The sequence below is a fragment of the Colletotrichum lupini genome, chromosome 5, assembly GCF_023278565.1.
Source record: "Colletotrichum lupini chromosome 5, complete sequence".
NCBI lineage: Eukaryota > Fungi > Ascomycota > Sordariomycetes > Glomerellales > Glomerellaceae > Colletotrichum > Colletotrichum lupini.
The window spans coordinates 2,498,746-2,525,889 of NC_064678.1; the positions used below are offsets into that span (position 1 = coordinate 2,498,746).

The 27,144-nt window shown below is 51.8% G+C and overlaps 11 protein-coding genes across 11 annotated transcripts; 6 read left to right on the top strand and 5 right to left on the bottom strand.

Moving 5' to 3' along the window:
• Positions 1-187: 187 nt before the first annotated feature.
• Positions 188-435, bottom strand: CLUP02_10133 (uncharacterized protein; the record flags this gene model as incomplete). Its single annotated transcript, XM_049289109.1, has 2 exons — positions 188-241; positions 301-435. The coding sequence occupies 2 exons, from the start codon at positions 433-435 to the stop codon at positions 188-190; spliced, it is 189 nt and encodes a 62-aa protein (XP_049146253.1).
• A 526-nt stretch (positions 436-961) lies between these two features.
• CLUP02_20001 (meiotic recombination protein DMC1) lies at positions 962-1,870 on the top strand (the record flags this gene model as incomplete). The annotated part of the gene is made up of 2 exons (XM_049297317.1): positions 962-1,280; positions 1,362-1,870. 2 exons carry the CDS (start codon positions 962-964, stop codon positions 1,868-1,870), a joined length of 828 nt encoding a protein of 275 aa, XP_049146254.1.
• A 3,467-nt stretch (positions 1,871-5,337) lies between these two features.
• On the top strand, positions 5,338-5,673 carry CLUP02_10134 (uncharacterized protein; the record flags this gene model as incomplete). The annotated part of the gene is made up of 1 exon (XM_049289110.1): positions 5,338-5,673. The coding sequence occupies one exon, from the start codon at positions 5,338-5,340 to the stop codon at positions 5,671-5,673; it is 336 nt and encodes a 111-aa protein (XP_049146255.1).
• Positions 5,674-5,685: 12 nt separating this feature from the next.
• On the top strand, positions 5,686-6,135 carry CLUP02_10135 (uncharacterized protein; the record flags this gene model as incomplete). Its single annotated transcript, XM_049289111.1, has 1 exon — positions 5,686-6,135. A coding segment is annotated over one exon (450 nt), but the record flags the coding sequence as incomplete, so codon positions are not given.
• A 160-nt stretch (positions 6,136-6,295) lies between these two features.
• Positions 6,296-7,208, top strand: CLUP02_10136 (glycosyl hydrolase family 16; the record flags this gene model as incomplete). The annotated part of the gene is made up of 2 exons (XM_049289112.1): positions 6,296-7,046; positions 7,114-7,208. The coding sequence occupies 2 exons, from the start codon at positions 6,296-6,298 to the stop codon at positions 7,206-7,208; spliced, it is 846 nt and encodes a 281-aa protein (XP_049146257.1).
• A 2,309-nt stretch (positions 7,209-9,517) lies between these two features.
• CLUP02_10137 (SOM1 protein) lies at positions 9,518-12,246 on the bottom strand (the record flags this gene model as incomplete). Its single annotated transcript, XM_049289113.1, has 4 exons — positions 9,518-9,955; positions 10,008-11,421; positions 11,491-11,672; positions 11,737-12,246. The coding sequence occupies 4 exons, from the start codon at positions 12,244-12,246 to the stop codon at positions 9,518-9,520; spliced, it is 2,544 nt and encodes an 847-aa protein (XP_049146258.1).
• Positions 12,247-16,200: 3,954 nt separating this feature from the next.
• Positions 16,201-17,490, bottom strand: CLUP02_10138 (transporter particle component; the record flags this gene model as incomplete). The annotated part of the gene is made up of 4 exons (XM_049289114.1): positions 16,201-16,512; positions 16,570-16,860; positions 16,916-17,268; positions 17,388-17,490. 4 exons carry the CDS (start codon positions 17,488-17,490, stop codon positions 16,201-16,203), a joined length of 1,059 nt encoding a protein of 352 aa, XP_049146259.1.
• Positions 17,491-17,628: 138 nt separating this feature from the next.
• On the top strand, positions 17,629-19,140 carry CLUP02_10139 (WD repeat domain-containing protein; the record flags this gene model as incomplete). Its single annotated transcript, XM_049289115.1, has 5 exons — positions 17,629-17,766; positions 17,822-17,948; positions 18,002-18,757; positions 18,814-18,859; positions 18,918-19,140. 5 exons carry the CDS (start codon positions 17,629-17,631, stop codon positions 19,138-19,140), a joined length of 1,290 nt encoding a protein of 429 aa, XP_049146260.1.
• Positions 19,141-19,171: 31 nt separating this feature from the next.
• CLUP02_10140 (uncharacterized protein) lies at positions 19,172-20,931 on the bottom strand (the record flags this gene model as incomplete). The annotated part of the gene is made up of 8 exons (XM_049289116.1): positions 19,172-19,344; positions 19,401-19,447; positions 19,522-19,816; positions 19,885-20,084; positions 20,154-20,301; positions 20,335-20,474; positions 20,638-20,760; positions 20,816-20,931. 8 exons carry the CDS (start codon positions 20,929-20,931, stop codon positions 19,172-19,174), a joined length of 1,242 nt encoding a protein of 413 aa, XP_049146261.1.
• A 1,449-nt stretch (positions 20,932-22,380) lies between these two features.
• Positions 22,381-24,228, top strand: CLUP02_10141 (uncharacterized protein; the record flags this gene model as incomplete). Its single annotated transcript, XM_049289117.1, has 5 exons — positions 22,381-23,080; positions 23,153-23,457; positions 23,525-23,647; positions 23,957-24,077; positions 24,146-24,228. 5 exons carry the CDS (start codon positions 22,381-22,383, stop codon positions 24,226-24,228), a joined length of 1,332 nt encoding a protein of 443 aa, XP_049146262.1.
• A 383-nt stretch (positions 24,229-24,611) lies between these two features.
• On the bottom strand, positions 24,612-27,143 carry CLUP02_10142 (uncharacterized protein; the record flags this gene model as incomplete). The annotated part of the gene is made up of 12 exons (XM_049289118.1): positions 24,612-24,698; positions 24,796-24,989; positions 25,057-25,244; positions 25,339-25,436; positions 25,471-25,532; positions 25,596-25,805; positions 25,949-26,101; positions 26,224-26,466; positions 26,501-26,628; positions 26,712-26,912; positions 26,984-27,024; positions 27,090-27,143. 12 exons carry the CDS (start codon positions 27,141-27,143, stop codon positions 24,612-24,614), a joined length of 1,659 nt encoding a protein of 552 aa, XP_049146263.1.
• Position 27,144: the final 1 nt, after the last annotated feature.

The following is a 27,144-nucleotide window of genomic DNA, read 5'->3' on the forward strand; positions in this document are numbered from 1 at the left end:
CCAGACCTCAGATGCCATTCCCCGTAGCCTCGAGGCTACCTTTCTTCGAGTATTGTACAGCCAGCTTCTATTGCGGCAAAAAGGACGTAATTATACATGAGCCGTCATTCGATTCTAGAAAGATCTTTATTGACTGCGAAATCGAAGCGTCAGCGACCTTGAATTGGGGCTCAAGGTGATGAGTAACTTACGGAGGAAGAAGGAACTCGCCCCAGGAGCTGGAGAGGAAAGTCACAGCTGCCTGAACTGGACGTTAGCAGGGCTCACAGATCAGGGGTCTGGAAGCGCATGGTGACTTACGCCGAAGATGGCGACGCTGCGCACGATGGGTGCATTCTCAGAGGAAGTCAACGCATCGTATGTTGATCTGAAGTAACCCTTGGGCTGACGAGAGCGCTGGTTGTCTCTCTGGACGACGATTCTCTTGGCAGGCATGACGAATAATTGGATTTGAAGACGCAAAGGAAGAACGATTTACGAGTTGAGCTTGGAGATGTGGTGTACGGTGATGTGATTGTAGCAAGGGGCGGGATGTGAGGTCGTAAACGCGATCGGTCGGCTCGACTTCACGCGGAAAGCGTACAGGGCCGAAATTTTTTGACTGGGCGTCGTCAACCACGCGCAAGCCACATATGGCAAGGCCTTGTTGTGGCTGAGGTGGGGATGATAGCTCTTATCGGACATCAGATAAAGCGCTTGATAGGGTAAGGTACCTAGGTACCTCTACCTACCTTGATCTCCACTACCCTTTCACTCGGCTTAGGTAATATTTCTACGTATCCGTACTACGTACAGACGTCCCAATCGCCTTGCCAGTCTGCTCAACAACTTATACATCACTACCCCACGTCGCGAGAACCTTGAAGGGGCTGGACTCTGTTTAAGACTCAGGGCATTTCTGCGTGGGCAATGCGCAAAGCAGCATCGACTCTGGAGTAACCGGCGACAGTACTTAGACATAATGACTGACACTCCGCAGCCTGTGGGTCCTGGCGGCTTCTTTCCATTGCAATCTCTCCCTTCACCTGCTCCTAGCAGTGCCTCCGCGCGCTCAAGTGCGGCTTTGCCGCATCCCCGCGCCAGATCGCTCCGACCAGGTTCCAACAAGGAAGAGACGGTACGCCGGTACATTGAGGAACGTCTCGCCATTGTCAATCGTCGTTATGTCAAGAAGCATGGCAGTGCCGAGCCCGGCGACGATGTCATAGGCTACAAGAGCTTTACGGAGCTTTGCAAGGACCTACATAACGTCATCGACGTCCTATGGCTGTCCGGAACACGTGAGGAACTAGCCCGTCTCCCTCGAAAATCGGCGTTGCTTTGAGTTAAACGCCGGTACTATTGCTGACTCTGTCGTGTAGCGAGCATACAGATTCCCTTCCTCTTGAACATTGCCAGCGACTTCACGCAATGGATTGACGCCTTTACTCCTTCCCCGAGAGCTACCTTCTCCGTTTTGAAAAAGCTGGACCATTGCTTCGCAAGCCTCTTGATCGGCCGCGATATCGAGACCAAAGACACCTTGCCTGGCTTTGAGAACGGCATGAGAGCTGGCATGTCTACGACAGATATGGTGCGATGCCGTAGCTCGGTGGAGCAGACACGACTGGTCATTGTGGAGGTCCTTAGCAAGGAGTCCGACGGAGACGACGGCACAAAAGGTGACGAGACAGACGCAAATTCCATGAATAGCGACACTGAACTGGAAGATGCGACGGACACGACGTGGAGCGAAGACGAGGACAGTCTCTACATGGACGCAGCGCGAGTCTATGAGCACACCATCGTGCGGCTAGGTGAGAAGCTGGGAGATGTATTTGGACCCGCGGTTCCGGGCGCGAGCGGTAATACCATCTGCTCTGCAGGTTGAATACGGCCTACACGGCCCAACAAGTCCTTACGCGGGCCTCGACTTACAAATCTATCCAACTACGGCGAGCAGGCCGCAGTAAGAACATAGATACCTTCTACCCAGAAACTGCATATTGCGGGCTGCCTGATTTTGGTCAGCGAGGAATCTAGCCCACTACGCCACGGAACAGTTCATGGAGCTGGTCCTGCCAGGACCCGGCAATGCGACTCACAAGCAGATGAAATTATCGCGTTGAAGTACCAGCAACCATGGTTTGCCAGTTTTTCAAGCACATGACAGCATTGCAGGATAAATAGTACTGCGATTGATGCTCTGTTGGTTTACACGGCGTGGGTTCGCTGCACCGTAACAAAACGTCTCATTTTTACTTCGGGAGAGAGGTCGACAACAGTTTCATGGAAGAAGGTAGCACATGAATGATACAGTCACGCATTCTGACATAAGGCATGGCTATGCGTAATGGGGTGATGCGATGACTGGACAATGACAGCCACAATCAACCCCCGTGCTTGAAACATGTGACAGCTGTAGTGGTTCATCCGAGAACGATAACGCAGTTCGTTTCCATTGCGGGAGTCTTCAGTTTCATGAATGGGGGCACAAAAGTTGCAGTGGCGGAGGTGGCACTCAACGGCGCTGAAGCATTGTGGAATTCTTTTTGGGCGACGAGGCGAGCGTGCGATGGAAGGCATTCGCTTATCGTACACTAGAGCTGCATCTCTTATCCATGAGTACGGATACGCATACCTAGGTACACAGTATTCGTCTGTGAGCGGCTAAGGTAGTCAAGGGCCCATCTCGAGGCCTCCTACAGAATACCCCGTACTGCGTAGAGTTCTGTTGAAGTGCCAACTCAATCGAGCCGGGACTCCTGAGGGGGGAGAAATCTCCGTTGTCCCAGGTGGACGTGGTCCAACTTGCAAGCGGCGCTGGACCCATTTGTGGATTTGGGCCGACGTCTCCCTGTTCACTGTTTAACTCTATCGTTTTGTATTACTAGAGGATTGCCGCAGTATATATAGACGCTACCCTGCCCTCGAATTCCGCACTATTTAACCTTAACCCTTTTCTTACCTATCTTTTCTTCTATTTTACCCTCTCCCTCGTTAAGGAATCGCTAGAATCGTAGTTTTAATAGCTTATTAATAAGTTAATATTATTATTTGAAAATAAATAACCTATACTTATATATAAGTATTAAGAGTTTTATTATTATAAAAATAATAATAAATATATTAGAGTATTTAAAAGAGCTTTTTAATAAACTTTTAATACTATTTAAAGCTATAGTCCTTAAGTTATAAAAAAAAAACCAAGGTATTATATTAATACGGCCTTATTTATTTTATTAATATTAATAATAGTCTTTTTAATATAAAATATATTACTAATACTTTATAGCCGCGTTATTATTTTTTATAAATTATATTTAATATTAATAAGGATTTCTAGCACGTATAGCTTTAACGAGGTAATGCGGGATATTCTTATAAAGAATATAAAAAGTGAATATTCATATAGAAGCAAGAATATATGAATATAGGGGATATAAGCGTATATAAAAGAGGTTTTTGTAGTAAAGAGAGTAATATAGTTGAATTACTATATGAGAAGTTGCTTACTTAACGAAAGGTCTAGGTAGGCAAATACACGCCTACATATAGGCATAAAAACCTCCTACTAGAATATTCCATTGCTTATTAATTATGATATAATTAATAAGCGTATACGTAAGTGAATGCGTAATCGTAGTACGTAATTCCGCCTCGAGTAAATTCCAGATTATTCAGTTACCTTCCAGTACTTTCCATTGCTCACGTAAGCTTATATAAGCAGTATTGCTTACATAATCAATACCTATAATAATCTACAGAAATCGTAGATTAATATGGTATATAGTTTGCTTACGTAATATTGATAATAAGGCGAATAATAAGGTAAACAAAGTTACCTTCGTAACAGGATTTTAGTATTATTTCTTAGTTCGTTTTTTAATTTTTTTATTAAGGTCGTTATTATAGGGTTAGTTTAGTTATTAATATCTTAATAAGTATTTTAACTTAGTATACTTAAAGGCTCTTATAGCCCTTAAGGAGAGGTTTTTAAAAGACTTATAATTAGACTTTTTATTTATTATAAATAAAGCTATTATAATTAAAATTATAACGCTAGTTATAAACCTTAATAATAAGTAGTTAGTAATATAATTATTTTTCTTTTATAGCGAGCTTAAAAAAGTATTTTAATTTAAGTACTAGGTAAGTACTATACTATTTTATTAAAACTATATTTTTATACTTATAACTTAGAAAGAATTAACTTTCTTCGATAATAAGGTACTTAGACGTCTCCCTGTTAAGATACCCTGCCATTTGTTATCTCAGGGCATGCATTGCCGGTTCAGCACCTGGGCAGCGCTGCCTGTGCCATCCTGGTGCCTGCACTCTTCATGTATGTACAGCTTTTGAATATTCAGGGGCACTTGACGATCCCATCTTGGCGAGAATGGCCCGCTTGCCACACCATTGAGTGCAGCCACACGCAGTTGCACAACTTGATAGGAAATTGAAAAGAAGGAAGGGGGGCAGCCATGGCCATTGGTGATAGCTTGAAGAATTGCAGGAAGCAAAGCTTTTTGCCAGCAGCCTTCTTGTTCAGATTCGTACGAATACATATCGCCTTCCTCACACCAGATATCGACGGATGCTCTGTACACATTGAGTGTGCACAGCAAAATACCAAGACTAAGTCTCAGACTAAGTCTACTGTAAGGTGAGAGTTGAGCCCATCCAATGGACGGAAATCACGGCTCTTGTTACCCCCACGTCCGAAACCCCTAGGTAGTCCTAGTGTACGGAGTACTTCGTACTGTCCTCCCCTTTCGAGGCTCTTTTCTGATTGACCCTGACACCTCTAGGCTCTAGACAAATGCCCCGAGTCCACCTCCTTTTCAAAGTTTTGGTCCTTCCCGACTGGACAATTGACTGCGTTTTTTTCTTCTTTCTGGCCGCAGTGTGGATCTACCAAGTAGTGCCGCGGTGCCCAAATTGAAGGTTATGCAATTGACGCTCGCAGTACCGAGTACAGATGAACCGCCAATGACACCCGTTGGCCAGTGCAGGCGGTATCCGTCGTCGATCCTTGGCTCGGATGCGCCGCCAACGGGCCCCGTCCCTTTTTTTTCTTGACTGCTCTCAAAGCCCCGTTCTCTCCCATACCACCATGCCTACGGAGTACCAATATCACGTCTGCATATGAGTCCGTGATCGCACCTCAGCCTCTTTTCTTGTCTCCACAGCATTCCATGTGTATGTACGGATATGGATGGACCGATGGAGATCGTTGACGAGTCAATTCTCTAAGAGCCAACCCTCCTGCTCCATTCCCTAGTTAGCTCTTCCTGCTCTGGCTCGCTCTCACGGCTCACTACACAAACCAAATACGGAGTACCTGCTGGCTTATCCATGGCCACCGTCAACTTCTTTGTCCACATCTTGGTCTCGATCTTGGGCCGGCCCCTATCTCTCTGTCGTCTTGTCCGACGCAGATCAGGACTCCCTGGCCTTGCCTGCTGGCCACGCCCACTACCCGTGAGGAACTCCTCTCTGCAGTTACCTTCACTTTGTATGCTGGAAATAACCCCTGCTTTCCCTGCCATGTATCCATATTCACCTCAGTGCCCTAATGTACCAATCACTACCGTCCGCGATCTATCTGGCAAACCGCAGTTTATGCCCTTGCTCGCCCATTTTTGGCTCTCCTGCTGTGCGGATACTGCGTACTGTAACCCGAGCGGCTGAGCCAGAGTCGACCAAGAAGACTGCGCCGAGTTGCGAAGTAGGCAGGCCATCGTCACCGCCACACTGGGTATTCCTGGCCGCTTCTGGGCGTTTCATCCTGACTCCCCACGTCAATCTCTTTCTCTGCCTTGCCGCCTCTGGACAACTACCCTAATCCAACCATTTGCTATAGCAAGGGCATGGCACAAGCTCCTCCTTACCCGTTGTCACTCATCGCCTGCTCCCGGCATAGCATCCTTGTCGTCCTGCTCCCTAGTCAAGTTGTCCCAATACAAGGTTGTTCCTCCCAATGTGCGTTGTCTGGACCATTCCCATGTAGGAACTTTTCCTGGCCGTATATATATAGAGGCGACCCAGCCTCGCTGCCCGTTGGCAACTATGTGCTTTTGCCGCCTCTCTCGTTCTCTACCGCACCCACTTTCACTTACTAGGCCCAGTGCCGTTACATTCTTTTCTTGGTGATCACATTCATTTGAATCTCATCGTCCATTCACTTTCATCCCCTGAACGCTCGCAAATAGACGAGATTGAACCCACGGACTTCAATACCAATCCATTCATTCAGTATACTATACGAACAGAGAAAGGAGTCAGTCAGTAACAGCAAATACACGAGACAAAAATGCTTTCCACATACGCCCAACTTCTCTTTTCTCTCACGCCGTTCGTCGGTGCTCTTGTGCCCCCAGCACAAGATGGCATGAGAATCATCTGGTCCGAGACCTTCCAAGGAAACGCCGGCGCACCCCCTCGAAGTGACACATGGGACGTCGCCTTGGCCATCGACACGAACAACGAGGTCCAGACTTACACCGAATCGTCCTGGAACGTCCAAATATCGGGTGGTGAAACCATCCAGCTCATTCCCCGAAAGTCAGCAAGCGGCGTATGGACATCTGCGCGTATCGAGACAAAGGCAGCGTGGACACCTCAGCCGGGAGGGAAGATGCGGGTTCAGTCAATGTTCAGGATGGGCGACAACGCAAATAAACAGGGCATGTGGCCTGCCTTTTGGATGCTGGGCGATGCCGTTCGCAACGGGGTTCAGTGGCCCCTCTGCGGCGAGCTCGACATCTTTGAACAGATCAACGGCCAGGCCACCGCCACGGGTACCGTTCACTGCCAACAAGAATCCGGCGGCATCTGCAACGAGCCCAGCGGCCGTGGCGTGGCTACTTCGATGCCCGACAACGGTTGGCACACTTGGGCACTGGAGTGGGACCGCACGTCGAACAACTGGGTCACCGAGACCATCACATGGTACCGTGACGGTGTTGTCTTCAACCAGCTCAAGGGCAGCGATATTGGTGACGAAGGCATCTGGGCGACCCTTTGTCACATGCCTTACTATGTGCTTATGAATGTAGCAGTTGGTATGTTTCTCGCTCCTTTCGCCTCGGTTGACCGTTTGCCGTACATGAGAATGCTAACCAGTTTCAGGCGGCACGTTGCCGGGTTCTCCTACCGACGCTACTCAGGATGGCTATGGAAGCATGATGGAGATCGGATACCTCACGGTATACCAGTCGCCTTGAGTGCAGCTGCCTCTAATGGCTGTATTCGTAATGAGCTTGGCCTCGCAGACACCGCCCTCACATATCTCCGTCATATCATGAACTCCGGCCATCACATAGTGCCCCAACGTCCGATCTCGTACATTCGAGTCGCACATGGCTCCTTTGGCACACTCCTCCTTTTCTCAAGACAGGATAATTCTTGCCCCTTTGGTATATACCCCTTTTTGGAAAGCGATATATAGCGGCTGCCTTTACACTCATACGTTCTGCTCCCCCATCTGCGTCTGTTTTTCAAGCCTGCGGACCTGAACAGGCGTAGAGGAGGAGCGACTTCTTAGGTTTTACCGCCTATATAGTAGTCAATGTTGAAATCCAACACGGGAATCCTTCCCCGTTATCTAAACCTCCAGAACACAAGTATCGCTACATTTGATGACAATTATGAGAGCGGATGCAGACCATTTGCTCGTATAACTCACTGTGACGTGCCTAGGTAGACTCGAATTCTGCAACATTTCCTACACAGCTGGTTTGTTGTGTAGATTATAGATATACGTAGCCAACGCAGATACTAATCAACGTCTTCTGAGGATCGAGAATATTATACACCATCTCATCAAAGCAGCAAATATACGATGGCACAGCCAGCAATCCACCTCTTCCACAAGGCTGCTGCGCATCCATACTGCCGAGAACACACCCTTGGATCTTGGATCTTGAATCTTAGATCTTAGATCTTAGACCCTCGATCAGAGTTCAAGAGGAACAAGAAGCTCGGTGCTAGCCTCTGGATGTCCCCGCTGATGACCCGTCGCATGGCCGACCCCAGATTGCAGATCGACAACCGTTGCGTCCGCCGCCGCATCCGGCCACCGGCACGTATTACTACTATAATTATTAATGAAAAACAAAAAGGCCCCCGCCCCGCGTCTAATTCCCCGAGATTACCATTGGCAAAATGTCCGACTTGTATGTAGATCACGGCCACGCCTGCGGCCTCGGTGCTCGACCCGGGCCCGGTGCGGTGCGGGGATCTCCCTTGCCCAGTAAGGAACTTAGAGCTCAGGGTAGACCAGAAGATGTTGGACAGGCCTCTCTGAGCCGTGCGACCACATGTGAAAGCCCCACGAGCACAGATACGTTGGCGTTCACAGTCAGAAGGCTCCGATTATTGTGGGCGGTATCAAACGCCCCCAAAGATGGAAGGGTTTCTGTACATTGAGGCTTGCCTTCCCTCCTTCGATCATGCTTCGGAAACATTCTGAGAAGAAGACATGATCGTGATCGCCATGATCAATGCAGTAGTGCTGGTGATGTTTTTACGAATAATTGACAGGGATGCCAGAGAGAACTTTAATATTTGATGGCATCCAGGATATGAAAAAAGATGGATTGATCCTCGCAAACCAATATCGCACCGCGCCACAGTATAATCTGACAGGACCCAGGGTAAACGACGATAGCAGGACGACGCTGGTGATCGAACGTGTCCCCGCCCTTCTAGTAAATACAATGCTCTCAACTCAATCCACAACCGGTACAACTGCCTCCTTTTGATCTCTCTTGTCACCTCTTTTGCAAATCAACACTGATGGGTCCACCAAACGAAACCGGGCTCTGCATTCGCACATCGTATGCCACGTACAATCAATGATTACGCCCACTGGTTCGATAGGAAAGGCACCCGACGAAACTTTGCGAACCCTGCCAGTAGAACTCCAGAACCAATGATCAAGAATTCTCGCAAGCGGTCCGTCCACCAACGACCGACAAGGAGAAAAGTAACGTGAAGTTTGTATGCGTGTTACCCCAGGCACATGCACGCAAGGGAATTAAATCGCCGTCGAAAACGAGGCTGTGCTGAACAGCGAAACGACTCATTGGAATATGCCGCCAATGGGGCAATCCGTTAAGTGTTTGCCACACATAAACGTCGTCCAAAGGCGATTGGTAAATCAAAGCATATGAAATAGGAAAGTGACAGGCTCGATGAGGCGGCGAGAGTTAAGCCCGACTGCTTTATCTTGACTGCAATTGTCGAGCAAATCCTCCTGAAAGTTACAGTTGGCAACATGCCAACAAATCGATGTGGGCTCAGTCCGATTTGATGTATTCTAGACTGTAAAAACCACTTTTTTTTGGTATTCTGAGCGCATCCATAAATCAAATGGAGATAGCCATGCTTCGCAAATACCATGCCGCTCGACCGTACAACGGCGAGGCATGGAGAAATCAGGCTGGGGAATCGACACAACGCCTAACGCACAACTGAGGCATGACACAGACGAGAGGGAATCGTACACCTAAAAGTCAGGCTTGGGAACCGTCTAGTCTGCGCCAATTTCGTTGGCGCCTTCCATGCCAAATGAACCCGTGTTGAAATCAAAGGCCTGATTGTCGCCGTCTTCGTGTAGAAATGAGTCAAAGTCGAAGTCGTTAAGAACATTGTCCGAGACCAACGGGTCGGCGAATGCCATAGCACCGAAGTCCACCATTGGGTTCGTGTTGTCCATAAACCCTCCGTTCTGGTTGGCATCGTGTTGTGCCTGGGGGGCTACCTGAGGCTGAGGGGCAGGTGCTGGAGCAGCAGCCTGGCCGTTGGGCACGGCTGGCACGGCGGCATTTTGTCCGTTCTTGGTGAAGTTGGCAGTGGTGACAGGAGTGATGGGAGTTGCAGGTGTTGCAGCCTCCGCATCTGCACCGTCGGCGGCTGGTGTAGTGCCACTGTTCAGGTTGTTGTTGCCTGACTTCTTTCCCGCCGCAGCCTGCGCATGTGTTAGTTTTGTTTGGGCAATACGTGTCTTGCCATGTGCTTACCTTTGCCTTTGTGTTCTTGGTATCCTTCTTCTTTGGCGCCGCCTTGTTTGATTGTGACGGAGTCGGGGGAGCCGCTGCGGCCTGTTGAGGCGAGGAAGTGCTCGTCCGGTTGGAGTTGGCGCCAGCTGGTGCAGATGGCGGGGGCATCGACCGTTGCTGCGGTGTACCCTGAACAGATCCCTGAGGACCCTGAGGCACCATCTGACCATTCGGCCCGCCTTGCTGCCATTGCACCGGCTGACCACCTTGGCCGGCCTGCTGAGGCTGTCCCTGCTGCTGAGGTGGCTGCTGCTGCTGCTGCTGTTGGGCTTGCTGCGCCTGTTGCGCCTGTTGCTGCTGTTGCCGGGCGACCATCATCTGCTGCGGGTTCATCTGACCGTTGAACTGCTGACCAGGGTGCGAGCTGGGTGGGCGCATGCCGCCATTCATCTGAGGATTGCCGGCCATGTTCCCATCCATTTGATTGCCCATGCCCTTGAAGAAGTGTGGCGCCATGTTCGGGTCCATTTGGTTGCCCATGAAATTCATAGGGTTGGGAGAGCCACGAGATTGAGCGCCCTCGGGCAGCGGCGAAGGAATGCCAGCGTTGTTCATCTGCGGGGTGCCTCTCTTCATCTGCTCCGTTGGGTTTGGTGAAGCTCCGGTTCTGGCGCCTTGGGGAGATGTCTCCGGGAAAGGCTGGCCATTGGGACCAGGAGGTGCGCCAGGGCCGCCAGGCCCGGCGGGACCGTCTCTGGGCATGGCACCTCCGCCCATGTTATCTTGTTCCTGGCGGGCCATCATGAGCCTTTTCTTATTCTGCTGCTCCAGAAGCATTAGCTGCATTTGATAGTCCTGCAGAGCGTGGTTACTTCCACCACCGGCTTGGGCACCGCCAGGGCCAGGCCGAATTCCTCCTGGACCCATTTCTCCAGCGTTGTAGTACGCAGCTAGCCCGGCACCTTCTTGGCCTTGAGCCATCATGGGTGAGCCCTGGCCCTGGGGGCCGGGCGCGTTAGGCATGGTTTTGTTAGGCATCTGGCTAGCCTGATGCTGTTGGAGGTTTGCCGCATATGTAGCAATGGACTTAGCTTGGACAGCAGGTGGTTGGTTTGAGAATGTCGTAAACTGCTGCTGGGTCAGCGACGCCGGGTTGATTCCGTTGGTGATGAGCATCTGCTGGGCTTGAGCTACGTTCGGGGTGGTCCCCACCTGCTGGCCCGGCATGCCCTGCTGAGGTCTTCCGTTCGGCATCATTCCAGGCTGGTTCGGGAAGTTGGGCGCACCGTCCAGGCGTGGTCTCTTGGAGGGGGAAGGGGCGTTTTCACCAGAGCCAGGCGACGAGGGGCGTTGGCGGTTGCCATCCATGTCCGAAGGGTCTCGCTGCATCTGGGTTTGCTTCGCATGCTGCTGAAGCATTTGCATGGCCTGGGGGCTGTAGGGGGAATTTGGGTTAGCAAACCATACACATGATGAAGGGAGGCACGAATCTGTAAAGCCTCACTTGTTCTGATTATTCGCCATGGCGGCCCGTGCCAAGTTGCCCTTTTGCATGTTCATAGCCATACCGCCATTTTGCATGTTGCGCATCATCTGGGAGTGATATTGCTGCTGGGCGGCCATGCCGTCTGGGCGCATCTGGCGGAGAAGTTCTTGCTGTTGGTTCTGTCGCATGCGAGATTGCTGCTATTCAGCTCGGTTAGTGATGATCCAGTCATAGACAGAGAATCGCCGACGGATAACGACATACCTGAGTATGGCTGACATATTGATTGACGGGACCGTTGCCACCCTTTGTCCGTTGCGCGTGGAAGATGTCCCAGAAGAGGCAGAACCATTCGTACAAGAAGGATGATTCTGAGGCAGGCATGGGCAGCTTGGGGGCCGGAAGGTCATCAGGGAGCTTCGCGTCAATGTCGTCTTTGGAGTCGGTGTCCATGGGGTCGTCACCGAGACCATTGCCGATGAGGTTACCGTTCTCGTCCCTTCGGCGATTGGCACCGTCCTTCATGACATTCACTTGGTGGTCTCCATTAAGGAGGGATCTAGCGCAATCAAACATTTGATGGCGGAGGAAGTACTCATAGATGTAGGTGTTGAGCAGAGTGCGCTGACTCTCGGTGGGCATGGTCATCTGTCGTGGACCACCGGCGACTTGGGGAGCGACTGCGCCATTATTCATCATAGGGACGGGCGCGCCAACAGGGCCACCGCCCATGACGTTCATGTTGGCCAGGTTGGGGTTGACGTTGGCGTTCATGATTGTGAGCCGGGCTGCAGACAAGCGTCTGCCCGACGAGATGGGGTGAGGTCGATGCGATGGATAAAGGAGAAGCTGATTGAAGGATGGTGGTTGTTCGGAAGCGAAGAAAGAGTGTCGATGTCGTCAAAAGTTTGTCGGTCAGCCACCTTGTGGTTGGAGGTGGGAGTGTCGCAGAGCGTGTACGTGGTTACGCGGTGCGCTAAAAAGCCGGCTGGCGGCAAAGTCGTGTCGGATTCAGCGGTCGGGCGCAAGGGTACAAGGAGCCTTCAGTTGGACGGATAAGAGAAAGGCTGGGGAGTGCAGACAGAGGCGCGCGACAGATGGCGGGATGCGCGACCAGTGACGATGGCGGTGGTGAGATATGGTTTGGTACAGAGGAAGAAAAAAAAGAGTCGAAAGACGTGGCAGCGACAGAAGCTGTGGCGGATTTGGGTTGGAGGGGGTAGGAGGATTGATGCGAGGGCGAGATGTTGAAGAAGGCGGAAGGGCGACGGGATGGGCCACCAAAGGCAGTTGCAGGTGAGGGAGTGGGACTTTGAAAGGAAATGGGAAGAGTGGAAAGATGAAAGACAGGAGGAGGGAAAGCAGCGCGACTCGGGGGTCGGGGGTAGGAAGACCTGGTGTTTCTGGCTCTTGCTCTGGCTCTTGCTGTGGCTCAGGGTATGGCAGTGTGGCCCCTTCTGGGTGGCTAGGTATTTGATTTGGATTTGGGTTTGGCTTTTGGGGGGGGGGGAAGGAGGGTTCCTCGCTCTCCGGGGGGGACGCAGCGTCGAAGTGAAGGTGGATGTGGACCACCGTGGTTCTGGGCGGTGGTGTTACTGCTAATAATGGGTGAGGTGAGTGAGATGGTCGGTCTGTAAGGTCTGGCTTCGTCGGTGTTACCAGCTGTGGGGAATGGCGGGATGTTATTCCGTAGCGAGGGTCGACTGACTGGTCCCTAAAGCCGCGGTCGCTAGGCCGATCAGGCAAGGTCGGTTTGAAGATGGACGAGTGTCTCGCGGGGCGCGAGGGCAGTGACCATGAATCAGGACTCGTTAGAGTAACAAACACGTTATCGAGACCACGTTGGCATTGAAGATGTGATCGGCATGCGAGGCCATCCAATGTCCAAGGGGTGGAAGTGGATAGGTGATATGAGGAGGAAAGGGAAAGGCGGAAGTAGAGATCGGAGGAAGCGAGAGGACGAGGGAGAAAAGAGAGGGGCGCCTTGGGTTAGAGGGCAAAGCACCTACTCCGTACCTTAGGGTGTTTAAGTGTTAGTCGACAATGCTTGAATGCAGAAAAACACAGTCGGGGTGGAAAGGAGGACGGGAAGACCAGGACGGGCGGGAGTAGGAGAGTGGAAAGGATGGGGTTGGGATTTTCCCAATTTTCGGGGCATGCGACGCTTGGGCAGGAGGCGGCATCTCTACCTATTCACCTCAAACTTCAGATTCTAGAGACCTCACGAGCACTGAACGAAGTACGCCCGTAGGCCGCTATGGGTGCCAGAAGGTAGCCAGTCCTGTAAGAAAGGTGAGGTGCCCGGCACGAGGTGAGGCGCGCACCCGCGGCGGGCATGTCGCATATCTCAGAATGAGCTGCGAATATCTGAGACCGCTTGTTGCCTGAGGCCACATGCCAAATCGTCAAAGGCAAAAAATCGACAATCACCTCCAACTTGCGTGCTTGCTTTCCAGCTCTCCGGGTACTACTATCTTACCTAGGCGAACTGAAAGACTCCGAAGGAGCCCTCAAGCTTTAGGGCGGTAGGTACCCGTTAAGGTACGTGCTTGGGCTTGAAGCTTCAGAGGGCTCTGGACTACCTTAGCTATCTAACCTTGTGCTCCCACCAACCCACGTTAAGGTCCTTTACCTTCCCTGGAGCTAAGGTAGTGATCTTAAGTACCTTATCTCATCGGCATGAGAGCCCGGGGTGCCATGCTGGAAGTCGCGTTGTGGCACGTCGAGCTTATGACCCGGTACCGGGTGTTAGCTGCGCGCCGCTTCCACCAGCATACCCAATCTTCACACTTCTGCTGACGTCGCATCTTGAATGGGCCGCACCAAAAAACGCGCTCCATCAAACGTCTCAGTCAAAATGAGATCCTGTCCGGCATAGACGCGTCTGCCCTCCAGCTTCTCGTGGCGTGAGGTGGAGAGCTCTGACAGAGACTACCATTCACGATCCGCCCAAGGCACTTGGTATCCGACATCCCGCCTCCCGCTCCCTTTTACCGGTTTCTTGCTCTGAAGCTGACTGGAGGCTCCATGCACATCTAGAAGCATCGCCTCAGGTGTATAAGCTTCTTTGACCTGTCTGTTACGTGAGGCACAATGTCAAAAGCATCTTGAACACGCCGCGCGACACGAGTACGACCAATGACTCCAACGTCGCCTGGGATGCGATTGTTGCATTTCCTATACAGCCTTGTTCCAATCAATGCGCTCACCTGCTTGTGAATAGAGAACCGAGGTGGTTCGTTCCATGCTCCCTCACGCTCAGATGTCTACCTATGTACCGGCAAGTCCGTTGCACGTCGGCTTCTGCGACACCGATATGACGCATTGAGGCCTGGGAATCGAAAGGGGCTTGTTCTCTCCATCCGGCATTGAGCCAAAGAGCAATTGTGATCATTCGCAGGTTCTCTGAGCCTAAGTACCCATAATTAACTAACAGCTTCAGTCGGGAAATGAAAGGCAAGCCATGGGCCGTGGCACGGACCTCTCGAGCAAGCTTAAGGTTCCGTATAATCATCTCGACAGGAGTAAACTTGAAAACATTTGATCCAATAAACTGAAGCAAGGGCAAATGAACATTAAAGACTCGCAAATTGGTGTCGCCTGGTAATCCTGCTTAGATTGCATACTTAGTTGCCATGTGTGTAAATTTGCTGCTTATACTCTTTTTGCGAACTGCCCGGCCTTGCTGCTGCTGCACACGGCTTCTCCGTACTGTAACCATTTTGTCAGAAGGATCCGGGCACTTTCCATTGCCGTCCTAAGTGCCCCATGACGGGTCCCGTAATGCCCCACATTTCCCGAAGATCGACCGGCAGTCCTGAAGGCAGGTGTTGATCATACCTTCCTTACCTTCCGCACATGCTACAAGAAGCCCTCATATATTCCCTCAAGTCAGTTGCTGTCACCAGAAACAGCAGGCCGCCCTCTAGGTCGGTGGTTCAGGACAAACCGGGTGGATGGTGGGATTGTTCAAGGTCAACAACCAATTCGCCCACGGCCTACTCGGCGACAGGCTACGAGTACTCGAGTTCGACTCCAAGCATGAGCACCAAGAGACGTAGCCACACCGGTGGTGAAATCTCTTTTTCTTAAGCGCTCACTGAATGAAGTTCAATGCTTACTGTCGGTCTATTGGGCAATTCCATGAAAGTCAACTTGTCTCGAAACTCATTTCAAGGCATGCGGGAATAGAGGCTGAATCGCCGCAAACACAGCTTGCCCGAAGGAACTTTGAAAAGAACCACATCTACGTATAATCATGTGCTTGAAGACGCCCAGTTCAGTAGATGATCTTCTCCCTAACTAGTCTGACCCACCCTTGTACCCAATTATAGCAATTATAGCAATATCATATCAACAATCGCCTTCAACTTCGGGATTTCACGTTGGCAGTGGTGGCTTTCGTATGAACAAGTCTCTTTGATATCGTGTAGGTCATGTCTGCGGCTTAGGTGCTTCACCAGTTGTCTCCATCTTGTTATATGTGATATACGCCTGGCCGCGTTATTCACCTACTTCATGATTCCATGGAGGTGCATTTGGCGCATCATCATGAGCGATGAAGCTGGCCTCGCCCTCCATCTCCACCAGCGAACAGGGAACTGAGGCTGCGCGCTATTTTCCAGACTTCCATCGACAGATAGTAAATTTGTGTCGATGCGGGACAACCCATTGTAGCACGTCTGGTTATGGTAAAGAACAATGTTGCGTGGCAAGATGCAATCACATCTAGTCATCTTCGGGAGGTAGCTCGTCGTCAATGTACCGCACTAATGACACCCTCATCTCGGTCGTGTCATGGCCTCGCAGAACGTCACTGATGAAGTGCGCTTCGACCTGCATCTGCACCATCTCAAGAGCTCCCCGCAAGACTCCACAAAAGATATTGGAGTACCAGAGCTCATCCTGCGCTCGCTCGTCATCGGGCAGCTCGACAAAGTCTGCGAGAGGGTTTTCGTCAAACACAAGCGAGAACTGTTTGTTGTCCGTCGTCCAGTTGGTCACCTGTGGCGTGATGTTTAGAAATATCTTGAAGCCGACCTAGTGCGCAATGGTCAGCATGCAGGCTCAATACTCTATGAGTCAGGGAAACTGTACTCTTGCAATGACGTCTGCGGTCTCGCGAAAGTTTGCGCATCTCTTCATTGTATTCGACTTTGCCAAATAATCCTCAATGAGACGAAGGCCGATGTTGTATCCCATCTTGTCCAGCTGCTTGTTGACCTCGACATAGTCGCTATCGTAATCTTTGCACAACTGCGCAACAATTGTTCCGTAGGTGAGGGTGACGAGCTCGGCGTTGACTTTGTCTATGCGGGTTCTACAATCAAGCACGTCAGACTTGTTCGTTCTTGGGCATTCAGGTGCCACGCAACGTACTTCCAGATTCTGCTGCATTGTTAGCTTCTGTCTACCCACGCCCGGGTCTGGCTAGAAAACGCACTCCTCTCCCAAGCGGGTTGCCTTGCTTGCGGCCATGATTCCTCGCAGACGCCTGCCGAATAGTAAGGGAGGGAAGTATCGCTGGCGTCGGACGCCTGGTACCGGGCTGTGTCGCGGAAGTGGCTGCCGCCTCGGATCGCAAGCACGTTGCGTCGTTCACGTGGGTTGTCTGGAGCCGTTCACGTCGTACAGTGAAGTGCAGTCGCAAGTCTTCGATATCGGTGGATACGGCGGTCGCAAGGGCTATTGCCGTCGTCGGTTGTCGCACTGATCGGAGTTGGACGAGAGGCTCGAATGAACCGTGAGGTGCCAGCTGGTGTTCGTGGACATCGATGAGGTTGAAGATAAGATAAGCTTGTGGGAAGTGCAATGAAAGCTGGGCACGGATACCTACCCAAGAGGTAATTTACGCACTGCTAGGTATGGTAGTGTACCTCGAAGCAAGGTATGGAGATGCACCGAGGTGGACTCACCAGGTCCTCTGAATCGAGGTCCCACCTTTAGCTCGGGGATCGGCAGAAGCAAGCTCCGTCCACATCCCAACCTCGCATGGGCCAATGACCTCAGCCAACACATTTTCTCTAGTCAACAACCGCTTGCCCGATTCAATTGATATTCAAAGCGACGCGAATCAGCACGATCCACGCCATACGACGATCCTGCTTCGAGTAGAACACCCACGAGCCTCGAGAAACACGTTCGACGACTGCAGCCATGTCTGCTGAGAAGAGACCGGCGGATGACGAGCTCGGCGCAAGCCAGATGATCGTCAAGCGTCAGAATGTGGGATCTTCAACAGGAGCTTTAGCAAGGCTGAACGCCTCGGGAAAGAGCAGTGCGTTAGTGCAGGCAGTATGCGACTACTCTTCATTGCCAATTGGAAATTTACTGACGGCCTGGCCGACAGACACCGCGCACAAGTAACCTGCAGGCACCGGTCATGGAACTATCTGGTCACTCAGGCGAGATCTTTGCTGCGAAATTCGACCCAACGGGCAATTTCATTGCCTCAGGATCTATGGACAGAAGCATTTGTCAGTTTAAATATCTTCTTATCGCTGGCGAGGTGAAACTAATTCGCGAGTAGTGTTGTGGCGAACGTATGGGGACTGCGAAAACTACGGCATTCTTAACGGCCATCGAGGCGCAATTCTAGATCTCCAATGGTCGAGAGACTCCAAAATAGTCTTCTCGGCTTCGGCAGACATGCACCTGGCAAGTTGGGACCTCGAGAACGGAACAAGAATACGAAGATACATCGGCCACGAAGAGATCGTCAATACAGTGGACCTCAGCAAACGAGGCGAGGATATGCTAGTTAGTGGAAGTGACGACGGCTCTATCGGCTTGTGGGATCCGAGATCAAAGAACGCAGCAGACTACATCCAGACGGAATTTCCCATTACGGCCATTGCCATGTCAGAGGCTGGAAACGAGGTCTACACGGGAGGCATCGACAATGACATCAAAGTCTGGGACTTGCGCAAAAAATCGGTCGTGTACTCGATGCTGGGACACCAAGATACGATCACCTCCCTCAGAGTCTCTCCGGACTCGCAATCTTTGCTTTCATATGCCATGGACTCCACAGTGAGGACATGGGACATTCGGCCATTTGCCCCGACCGATAGAGCCATCAGAACGTTCGACGGCGCGTCCATGGGCCTGGAGAAGAACCTCATCAAGGCTAGCTGGGATTCCGAAGGCAAGAAGGTGGCTGTCGGGTCCGGAGACGGTACTGCGACTATCTGGTCTAGTGAGACTGGAAAGCTCCTGTACAAGCTTCCGGGTCATAAGGGAACCGTCAACTGTGTCGAGTTCGCGCCCGGAACGGAGCCCATCGGTGAGCATTATCTCTTTTCGCGATACAATTGACGTTGGGCTAACAAATTGTGATAGTACTTTCCGCGTCGTCTGATCGGAATATGCTACTGGGGGAGCTGCGGTGAAATAAACCACCACCAGTGGGCTTTCTCCATGCTAGCCACATCGTCAACGCCTAGTCCGCGTCTTCTGATGTTGCACCAACTCAATATTCTGCCTGCATGCTCTCGGTGCGGACTGTGCGGTGCATATGCGGCGCAGAGACGCTCTACGGATATACAATTCATGTATTATCGCATCACAAGCAAGCCAGGAACGTTTGGTCCTAGCAACTCATACCAAGCCCTGGTAAGTGCCATCTGCGAAGGCACATCATCCCAGTATGGCAGCAGGGGGGCATAAACGGGACACGAGCATGAGTTTCCGGTGTTGATCATGGCAGAATCTCGTGAACACTGGAATAGATCAGATAACGCAAACGCGGGCAGACATATTCGGGAACTGCCGGTTGGAATTGTAGGAAAATGCCGATACCGGCGGCTGCCAGCTGCATATGGCTTACGCAGGGAGTTTGGGCGAGGCGTGTTTGTTCGCGAGTAACACGGCCTAGAAATGCTCATCCGATGTGTCTTCGTTTTGTCTCATAAGGGCAACCTTGAGACAAGATCGCGTGGTTCGATTCACAGGAAATACCAAGTTAGCACCGTAGCTTCAATAAGGAGTAATTCGGCTTGCAGAGGCATGGTCCCCAATTGAATGACTCTTGTAATGAGATGATGTCACGGGCATGTCCAGCTAGCTAGGCTGCCCACAGCCATATGTCCAGCAAGGGCCATGGGCCCCGTGTTTCCTCCTTGGATCGTGTGGTGCGCGGCCGTGATGCGGAAGTTTCTGGGACGTTGAACTCTATCGGCTTCTAGAGAGATTAGAAACGCAGCTCGGAGGTCGGAACATTGCGCAATCTGACGGACCGAGTGCGAATCAAGGAGTAGAAAAGAGAAAGAGTACAGCTGTTGAATGCAGTGACTTTGGACGGTGACGCGGAGGGGCGTCGGCTCCGAATGGTCAAGTGTCCCAGCTTGTGTGTCTCGATTCAATTGGGCGGCACACCGCGAAACCTTCTCTAGCTGTCACACGTGTACTCACGGCAGCTAATATCCATAGAGGCAAAACCGTACGCTGAGGTAATGGCACACGAGAAAGACGCCAACAACGGCTCACCGTGACAATGCGTGATGGATGCAATCTTGTTGTCAAGACCTATGTCCGCGTAGTAACCGTACACAATCAAATGGAAGGCTGCTGCTCTCCCATTTGAACCATGGATGTTTTCTATTAGAAGATATCTGATTACAAGTGGAGGTTCGAGGCGATATAACCCCCACATTAGCGCAAGAGGCATGGGTTTTCATTACTGCGTAGGAGTACTCCGTGCTACGTAGATGCCAGGGTTCATCACAGGAGTTTGACCACGGGAACCATCTAAATCCAAACGAGACGAATGATCCGCAAAGGACGCTAAGCTGAGGCGCGAAAGACTGCTATTCTTGCCGCCAATGTCACCTACAATTGCCATTCACAGATATTCGTGCACACGGAGGTACGGATCTTTGGAGGCAAAGCAGTTGGAAAGACAAAATGGCAGACGTGAAGTGAAGTTGGGGGGAGACTCAAAACGCCAACCGCCAAACGCCAAACGCCAGCCCAAACCATGGGGGGGCCTGGGTTGGCGTCCCCTTCTTCAAGACAAGCAGAGACTCCAATGAGAGAACCCCTTTCCGCGCGCCCTGATGGGTCTAGTCCAATTAAGGATTGGCGCGCGTCGACACAAGAATCCGAAACACGTTTCTATCTCCAGCCGGGCCCCCTGAGCCCTTCCTGATTCGGTACGTACTCTACGGAGTACCCAGGGCAGGTCCCACGCGCTGTGAGGAGGGTTGTGAAGTTGTGACGGTGTCCGAGGAGGTCAACTCTTTCGCCTCATACGATTGGTTCCCAAGTTTCCAGAAGCAACCCCCTTGACTGCTGTGCAACACTCCAATTGTCAGAGAAGTCAATAGGTAATCGATGGGTGAACCCGACCCGTCCAGCACTGCTACATCTGCGCCGAGTCTTCAAGAGCTCAGACTGCGAGCATCCGTAGGTCTGCGAGTGTCTGGAGAGAGAGGAAGACGGAGGGAGGTTTTCCTGCATTATCCTTGCCGTCCTCGATTCAGTTTCATTGCATACGAAGTGCCTTCCTTTCCTCACCTTACGAGTACACTCTCATCCATCCCATCTCATCTCTCTGTATCCATACTCCGTGTGTATAGAGGTACCAAGTACACTCACTAATGAATCGCCCACAACAAAGTCTGGGCCAAGCCAAGACTACCTTGCGGCTGTCGTATGTAGGTAGGATGCAAGGGTCTAAATGCAGATATTGTGTAGGCGTTACGACCTGTTCACATCCTCGATGCTGCAGATCCTGCGCGTTTCCTCCCCCAATCCCCCCTCTCCCTCGTCAGATCCTACTCTCGTCCTGCCCTCTCAAACACCCCTATCCCGTCCGCTTGCTCCCTCTTCCAGGTTCTCCAGAGTCGCAAGTCGCAGAATCCCTCGTATGCTGGGATGAGACTGGCGTGGCGTCTGCTTGACCAACTTCGCCGCTTTCTTTTCTTGTCCTGTCCAATGCCGCCGTACACTGATCCCCAAACGACACACATCTAGACCAACCGCATGTTGCAGACGCCAGACTCGTTAGCCCATCGACGCCTCCTTACCTCTCATATTTGGCTTGACATTGCATACATCATCCCTCGCATTGCCTAGCCCTGCCTTGGACCGAACTGCTGGCTGAGGTCGCCGGCGGACCACGAAGAGGACGCTCGGAAACAACGCCTGCCACCCTGTACCTTGGTTCCTGTTGGCCCATCGTAACTTGCTCCCTTCTTTTACCAGTCCCTCTGTGATCTGTTCCTCTTTCTTCACCATACCACATCGCGCCCAGCGTCATGTTGGCGCCAGCTGCCTTTTTGGCATTGTCCTCATCTTCTGCTTCTTGCTAGCCCGCCTGGCGTCTTCGCCCTCATTGTCAGATTAGTTCATTCTCCTTATTCTTCCTCCTCCTTAAGTCACGCTGTCTGTAGACCGTCGCTTGTTCTCTTAGCTCCGGGAGCTACATTACCTAGCCAACGTTACCCTTCTTGATACCCTCTTCCCCAAACTGTGCTCCTGCGAACGCGAGTATCAGCCTTCCGTCGACCACGCAAGGCGCCCCTTTTCATCCCTTGGGACTTCTTTTATCAACAAGGCGCCGTTAACTCATAGACTACCATCATTGGTGTTTTGCGGCCGTTTTCCACCCGTTACTTTCAGCTCGCCACTGCCGCACTAGGAGACAAGATAGCCTTTGTTCTTCCTGTCGCGGCTGACTCGATTCCTTTGTGCAACTGGCCAACAGGGGAACCTCGCCGTTGCGTTCTGCGCCTCCAACGCCATTGACGACTGCCGCTGGACGACGACGAAACACTCGACGACTGCTCACCTTGACTAAGCCAACATATACACCGAAGAATGCGAGGAACTTGAACGGTGATAACTCCAGCTCATCTGCCAACTCTCAACGGCAAAGCGTCTGGCATACAACTCAACTTACTCGCCATGGATTTTCTTAGGCGAGGACGTTCCTCGCAGGGGGAGGATATTGAGCAGCAGGCTCTGGCAGGGCCATCTACACAACCAGAAATGGAAGAGGGCTCACGGCCTCGGTCGCGGCGCTTGCCTGGCACAAGGCCTTCCCTCTCTTCACGGAGGCGTCCCGGCAACGGGATGCAAAGGCTAGGAGACGAGGAATCCGACAGCCCGAAAACACCACGGTTTAACATTGGCCTCCCGACACTGCCAGGAACCCGTCTGAACCTGCCACACCTCGCAAGAACATGGACCAGCGATTCCAATGGCGCCGATTCGTGGCCCAATTCGACATCGCAACAACCCCTAAACCGAGTCGAAGAGTCTTCTTCCCCCGAACCGCCCACGACGAGCAGAGCCGGACAACCATCAGCTACGACTCGCGTGACAATGCCAGCGCCTGTCGCACGGCGCCCCGAAACCGAAACCTCCAGCGGGACGAGGAGGTTCACAGGGCCAGATCCTGCAGAGATGCATCTGGCGAACATGGCACAAGAAGGTCGGCGGCGCAGACGACGGGCACATCGTCGACAGCAACAGGACAGCAACAACGAGGGCCATCCTAAACGATTTCTTCTCTGTATTCCATGGCCAAAATCACGGCGTATGCGATCTCAGATCCTCCGCTGCTTCATTTCAGGCGGGTTCCTGACGCTCCTTCTCGCCGTCTGTAAGTGGTGCCCAAGCCCAGCTTATGGGAATTGTTTGGCGTAATATTATCAGAGACTAACCACTTGAATAGATTTAGCACTCTCCCTCACACAAAATATTCGCAGTAGCGAGTTCACTGTGTTGTTGATTCTCATTATTTTGTTCGTCACGATATTCTTCTGTCACGGCTTGATCCGGTTATGCATGCTTGTCATCCGACCGCGGGTCGACGATGAGACCAGGCCGCCAATGCCGCAACTTTTGGCACCCGGTGGCTACGCTGTACCACGAGAACCAATCCGAGTTGTGCTGGCGCGCGATGAAGAGGAGCAAGGAGAGGTCAGCGAGGCGGTCCTGGCCAAGCCCCCAGCCTACGGCCTCTGGCGAGAGAGTGTGGTATGTAATACTTATAAGTGTGGTACTACACGTGAGGAAGTTTTTTGGACTGACAAGTTGCATTCAGAGAGTTGACCCCAACCGCATCTACTGGCAGCGCAACCCGAACGCCGCGCCGAACGAGGGAACATCCAGTCGCGGAGAAAGCAGCACTGGTCCTCGGCCCCCATCATACGCATCAGAGGACGGGGTGAGCTATGTCGTGGAAGCTCGACCCCGATCCATGGCCCCGGCAGCAATGACTGACGTACTTACCCCACTACCTACACATCCTTCCGAACGGGGGCGGATGGGTGAACACAGGAGTGCATGGGAAACATGTAAACGGGGATCGACCTGCCACGGTCATGACAAGAGAGAAGAAAGGAAAAGAAAAGGGCTCGCACTCCTTGAGCACAGAGAAGGGGCTTGTTTATTATATTATATGATTTTGGCGGCGTAGGCGCTGGCGGTATTTGTGAGAGCATTGAGAAGTCGAAGTACTATTTTCCAACTTGAGGATCTGGCACAGAAGGCAGCACAAGCAGAAGCAGAAGCCATGACGTGCGGTACTTTGGAATTGCCGCGGTATGGTGATGTTCGTACTGGGGGCCACAATATCATGTTTGGCAATTCAAGAGGTAAGTACGAAAGTGTAATATAAGAGAAAAGACATGACACGAGCGATTTCGGATGGAGAACCACGTAGAATACATCTACGAGAAGGGTATAAAAAGACTGATGACTGCACAGTACACTTTCTTGCATGTTGTTCAGCATGACGACTGGTAGCTGCGGGGTGTTCTGCGAGAGTGGTTCCACAGCATGGCTGGGCTTACGTTTACCCCGGACGATCTGGCCTGGCGGCTCTGCAGAAGATGATTGATCTCAACTCCCAAGCGGGAAAAGGGTATTACGGCCTTTCGGTGCGGAAATACAGCAGTGCGCTTAGTACGGGTGGTATTCTGCGGCTGCACGAACTGTGTCAGACAAAGTTCTGCATCCCGTCCTGCAGAATCAACGAGGCAGTAGCAAATTCGTCGCGGTAGCCCATACGTAAAGCTGCATTCTACCTATGTGCTGCATGCTCATCGCAGCTTCTGGCTTCCCAGGCGGAAGAATCAGATACCTGAAAACCTGTCTGTGAGCAAGCGGAAATAGCTGTCCGTGGTCACCTACCGGGCTGCGTTGCGCAAGCTCAGAATCTCGAGAATGCAGGTGTCCACAGAGCTATTCCCATTGCAAATTCCTGCCTTTCGACCCTGCAAGCCACTTGCAAGTGAGCCTCGGACCTGTGGCCAGGGGGATTAGGGCGGGGAATTGATGTTGAGACATGTCCAAGTGTCGCGACACACGGACAATGACCGGGTCAGGAACCGCCACATGGACGCCATGAGGACTGGGGTTGATACATATCTTTTTCAGTCTGGTTCTCTTTGCTTGGGCGGCACATTCAGGTGGGCATGCACTGTGAGGGCTTTTGACCCCGTTGGCCCGGATGACTGTTCCAAGTTTGCTCAAGTGTCTTCTCTTAGCGCGCGGATTTACGAGGCCTGGACTGAGAGGCAAGTGCCAACAGAAGAGGACTAGCACGTGGAGAGGTGGCTAAGGTCCTCCTACATGGTGAAGTTGATAGTGAGATAGGCGCTGTTGTACGGATACTGTAGAAGAGGATGTTTGTGCGCTCGTGTTTGTTCTGTGCTTTGATCCAGAGGTTGCGAACATGGACCTCTAGTTCGTCAGGAGTCGAGTGTCCGCACTCCGTAACTACCGAGTGGTTACGTGAGACTGGCTGGTCAACTTCGTCGCTAGACGAGAGATGTAACGCAGAGTTGGGTGAGCACGTGGTGAGGTTGTTCAGGGTGAGGGCAAGGTTTGTGAGAAGGACAACATGAAACTTACCTCGCGCTTCCAATTTTGGCAAGGTCTGGCGCAGCGGAAGACGAGCTGAGTAGGACAAGTTTGAACTTTGTTTGATAATACAGGCTGTCTTTATTGGACTGGATGTGGCGTATCAAGTTGACCCTGGTGAACGATGGACAGTGAGGATGAGGAGAATCCGTCGCTCGGTAAAGTGAGAACGAGGTGAGTTGGAGCTTGGACGGGGTGAAGAGTCGAGACTCGCGTCAAGAGAGTCTCGCCAACAGATGACTACTTACCAGGAGTAGGGGCCTTGGCTAAAGAGTGACTTGTCGGGGCATCGTTGTGATACCTGGCCCGAGCGGCGAGGGGAACTTGTTTGTCCCCGCCCTCCACTTTTGACGATTCTTGGTCGATGGCTTTACATAGGTAGTCTTGACACTTGAGTGTTGAGTCTAGACATGGTGATAAGCAACTGCCCTCGTGGTCCGCGCCCGTCCTCTCAAGGTCTGTGCCGAATGTGAGGCAGACTGACAGAATCCTGATCGTATGGGCTTCGAACTCTTTCATCAATTCCGTCGTTTGTGTACATGTTTCTCTTGTCTCCTGCTCTCAAATGTGAGTTGATACCCATGGAAGAACTTCCACCCACATGAGCTTGAAAGCTTGGGGTGAGTATCAAAAAGGGGTTTGGGCCTTCTTTGCTTTTGGTTCTTGGGAAGGGAATGTAGGTATCGAATCATGGACAGGAAAGCATCCGTCATTGGCGGATGTGGGATGTGGGAGGAGCAGCGGGTGACTGAATCTGCAGGTGCAGGGCAAGCCGCAAATGCAAGGGATGCAGTTTTAAGCGGGTGCGTATCAAGCGCAAGTGCAACTCTTCCAAGTTCCATGGGCTAGGTAGGTAGGTATGGCATCGTGAGGTACAAGGTTTCCAAATGTCCGCAACGAGAGAACCGGACTCGAAAGTCCAATTGACCAGTTGATACCATCTCAGATCGAGTTCCACTTTCCAGGTGTGCGCTCTGTGACTATCGGCCAGTGTGAAGGTAGTGGGCAAAGGGAAGTCGTGATGGCTCTCAGAGTCCCAGCCCACGTCGAGAATGTCATGGCCTCCAACAAGAGCCAGGAGACAGAGCTGAGTGATTTGGTTGGATTGGTGCAAACGCGCTACGCCGATTCGAGGTAGACGTCCCACACGCACCTTTCCTTGTCTCCTGCCACACGCGCTTCTCCAACCCAGTCAAACCCAGCCCATCACGCTCAGAGCACCTCAATCCAGCCAGCCCAGTCCCGTCCTTTCCTTTCTCGTCAAGTTCAGGAAGGGGTTTGCTTGGTTGTGGTGTACATGGAGGTTCCCCCTCTCAACGCTACCTAACCTTCCCATGAGGGGAAGGGGTTAGAAAAGCAGTCACTGACTGTTGGTGTCAAGTCCTCGGAAAGAAAAAGAAGAAGGAGAAGAAGAAAGTGCCAGGTACCGAGGGCAGTTGGAGAGCAGTCGAAGTAGCAGGAAGAGGCCGTGGGCGAGAAGCAGGGAAAGAGGCGGAGAAGGCGGAGGAAGTAGGTAGACTTCACCAAACAAGGTGTGATGGATGTGGCCATCCTCTTTTGGATGTCTTGTTTCCTTGTCATGTACCCCCTTCCTTCTAAGGTAGCCTCCCGGTCTTGTGTAGATGCCATTTCTCACGCACTGGCACCAAAAGAACCTTGTTCCGACTCGCCCTCATTCTGTGTGGTGTTTTGAAAAATTTTCGCCAGCGTCAAGTCCGATGATCTTGTGAGCCAAAGTCTACCTTCAGGTAAGGCAGGTCGTCAACTGAGGTGCCACCTGCCTTGCTTAAGGACATT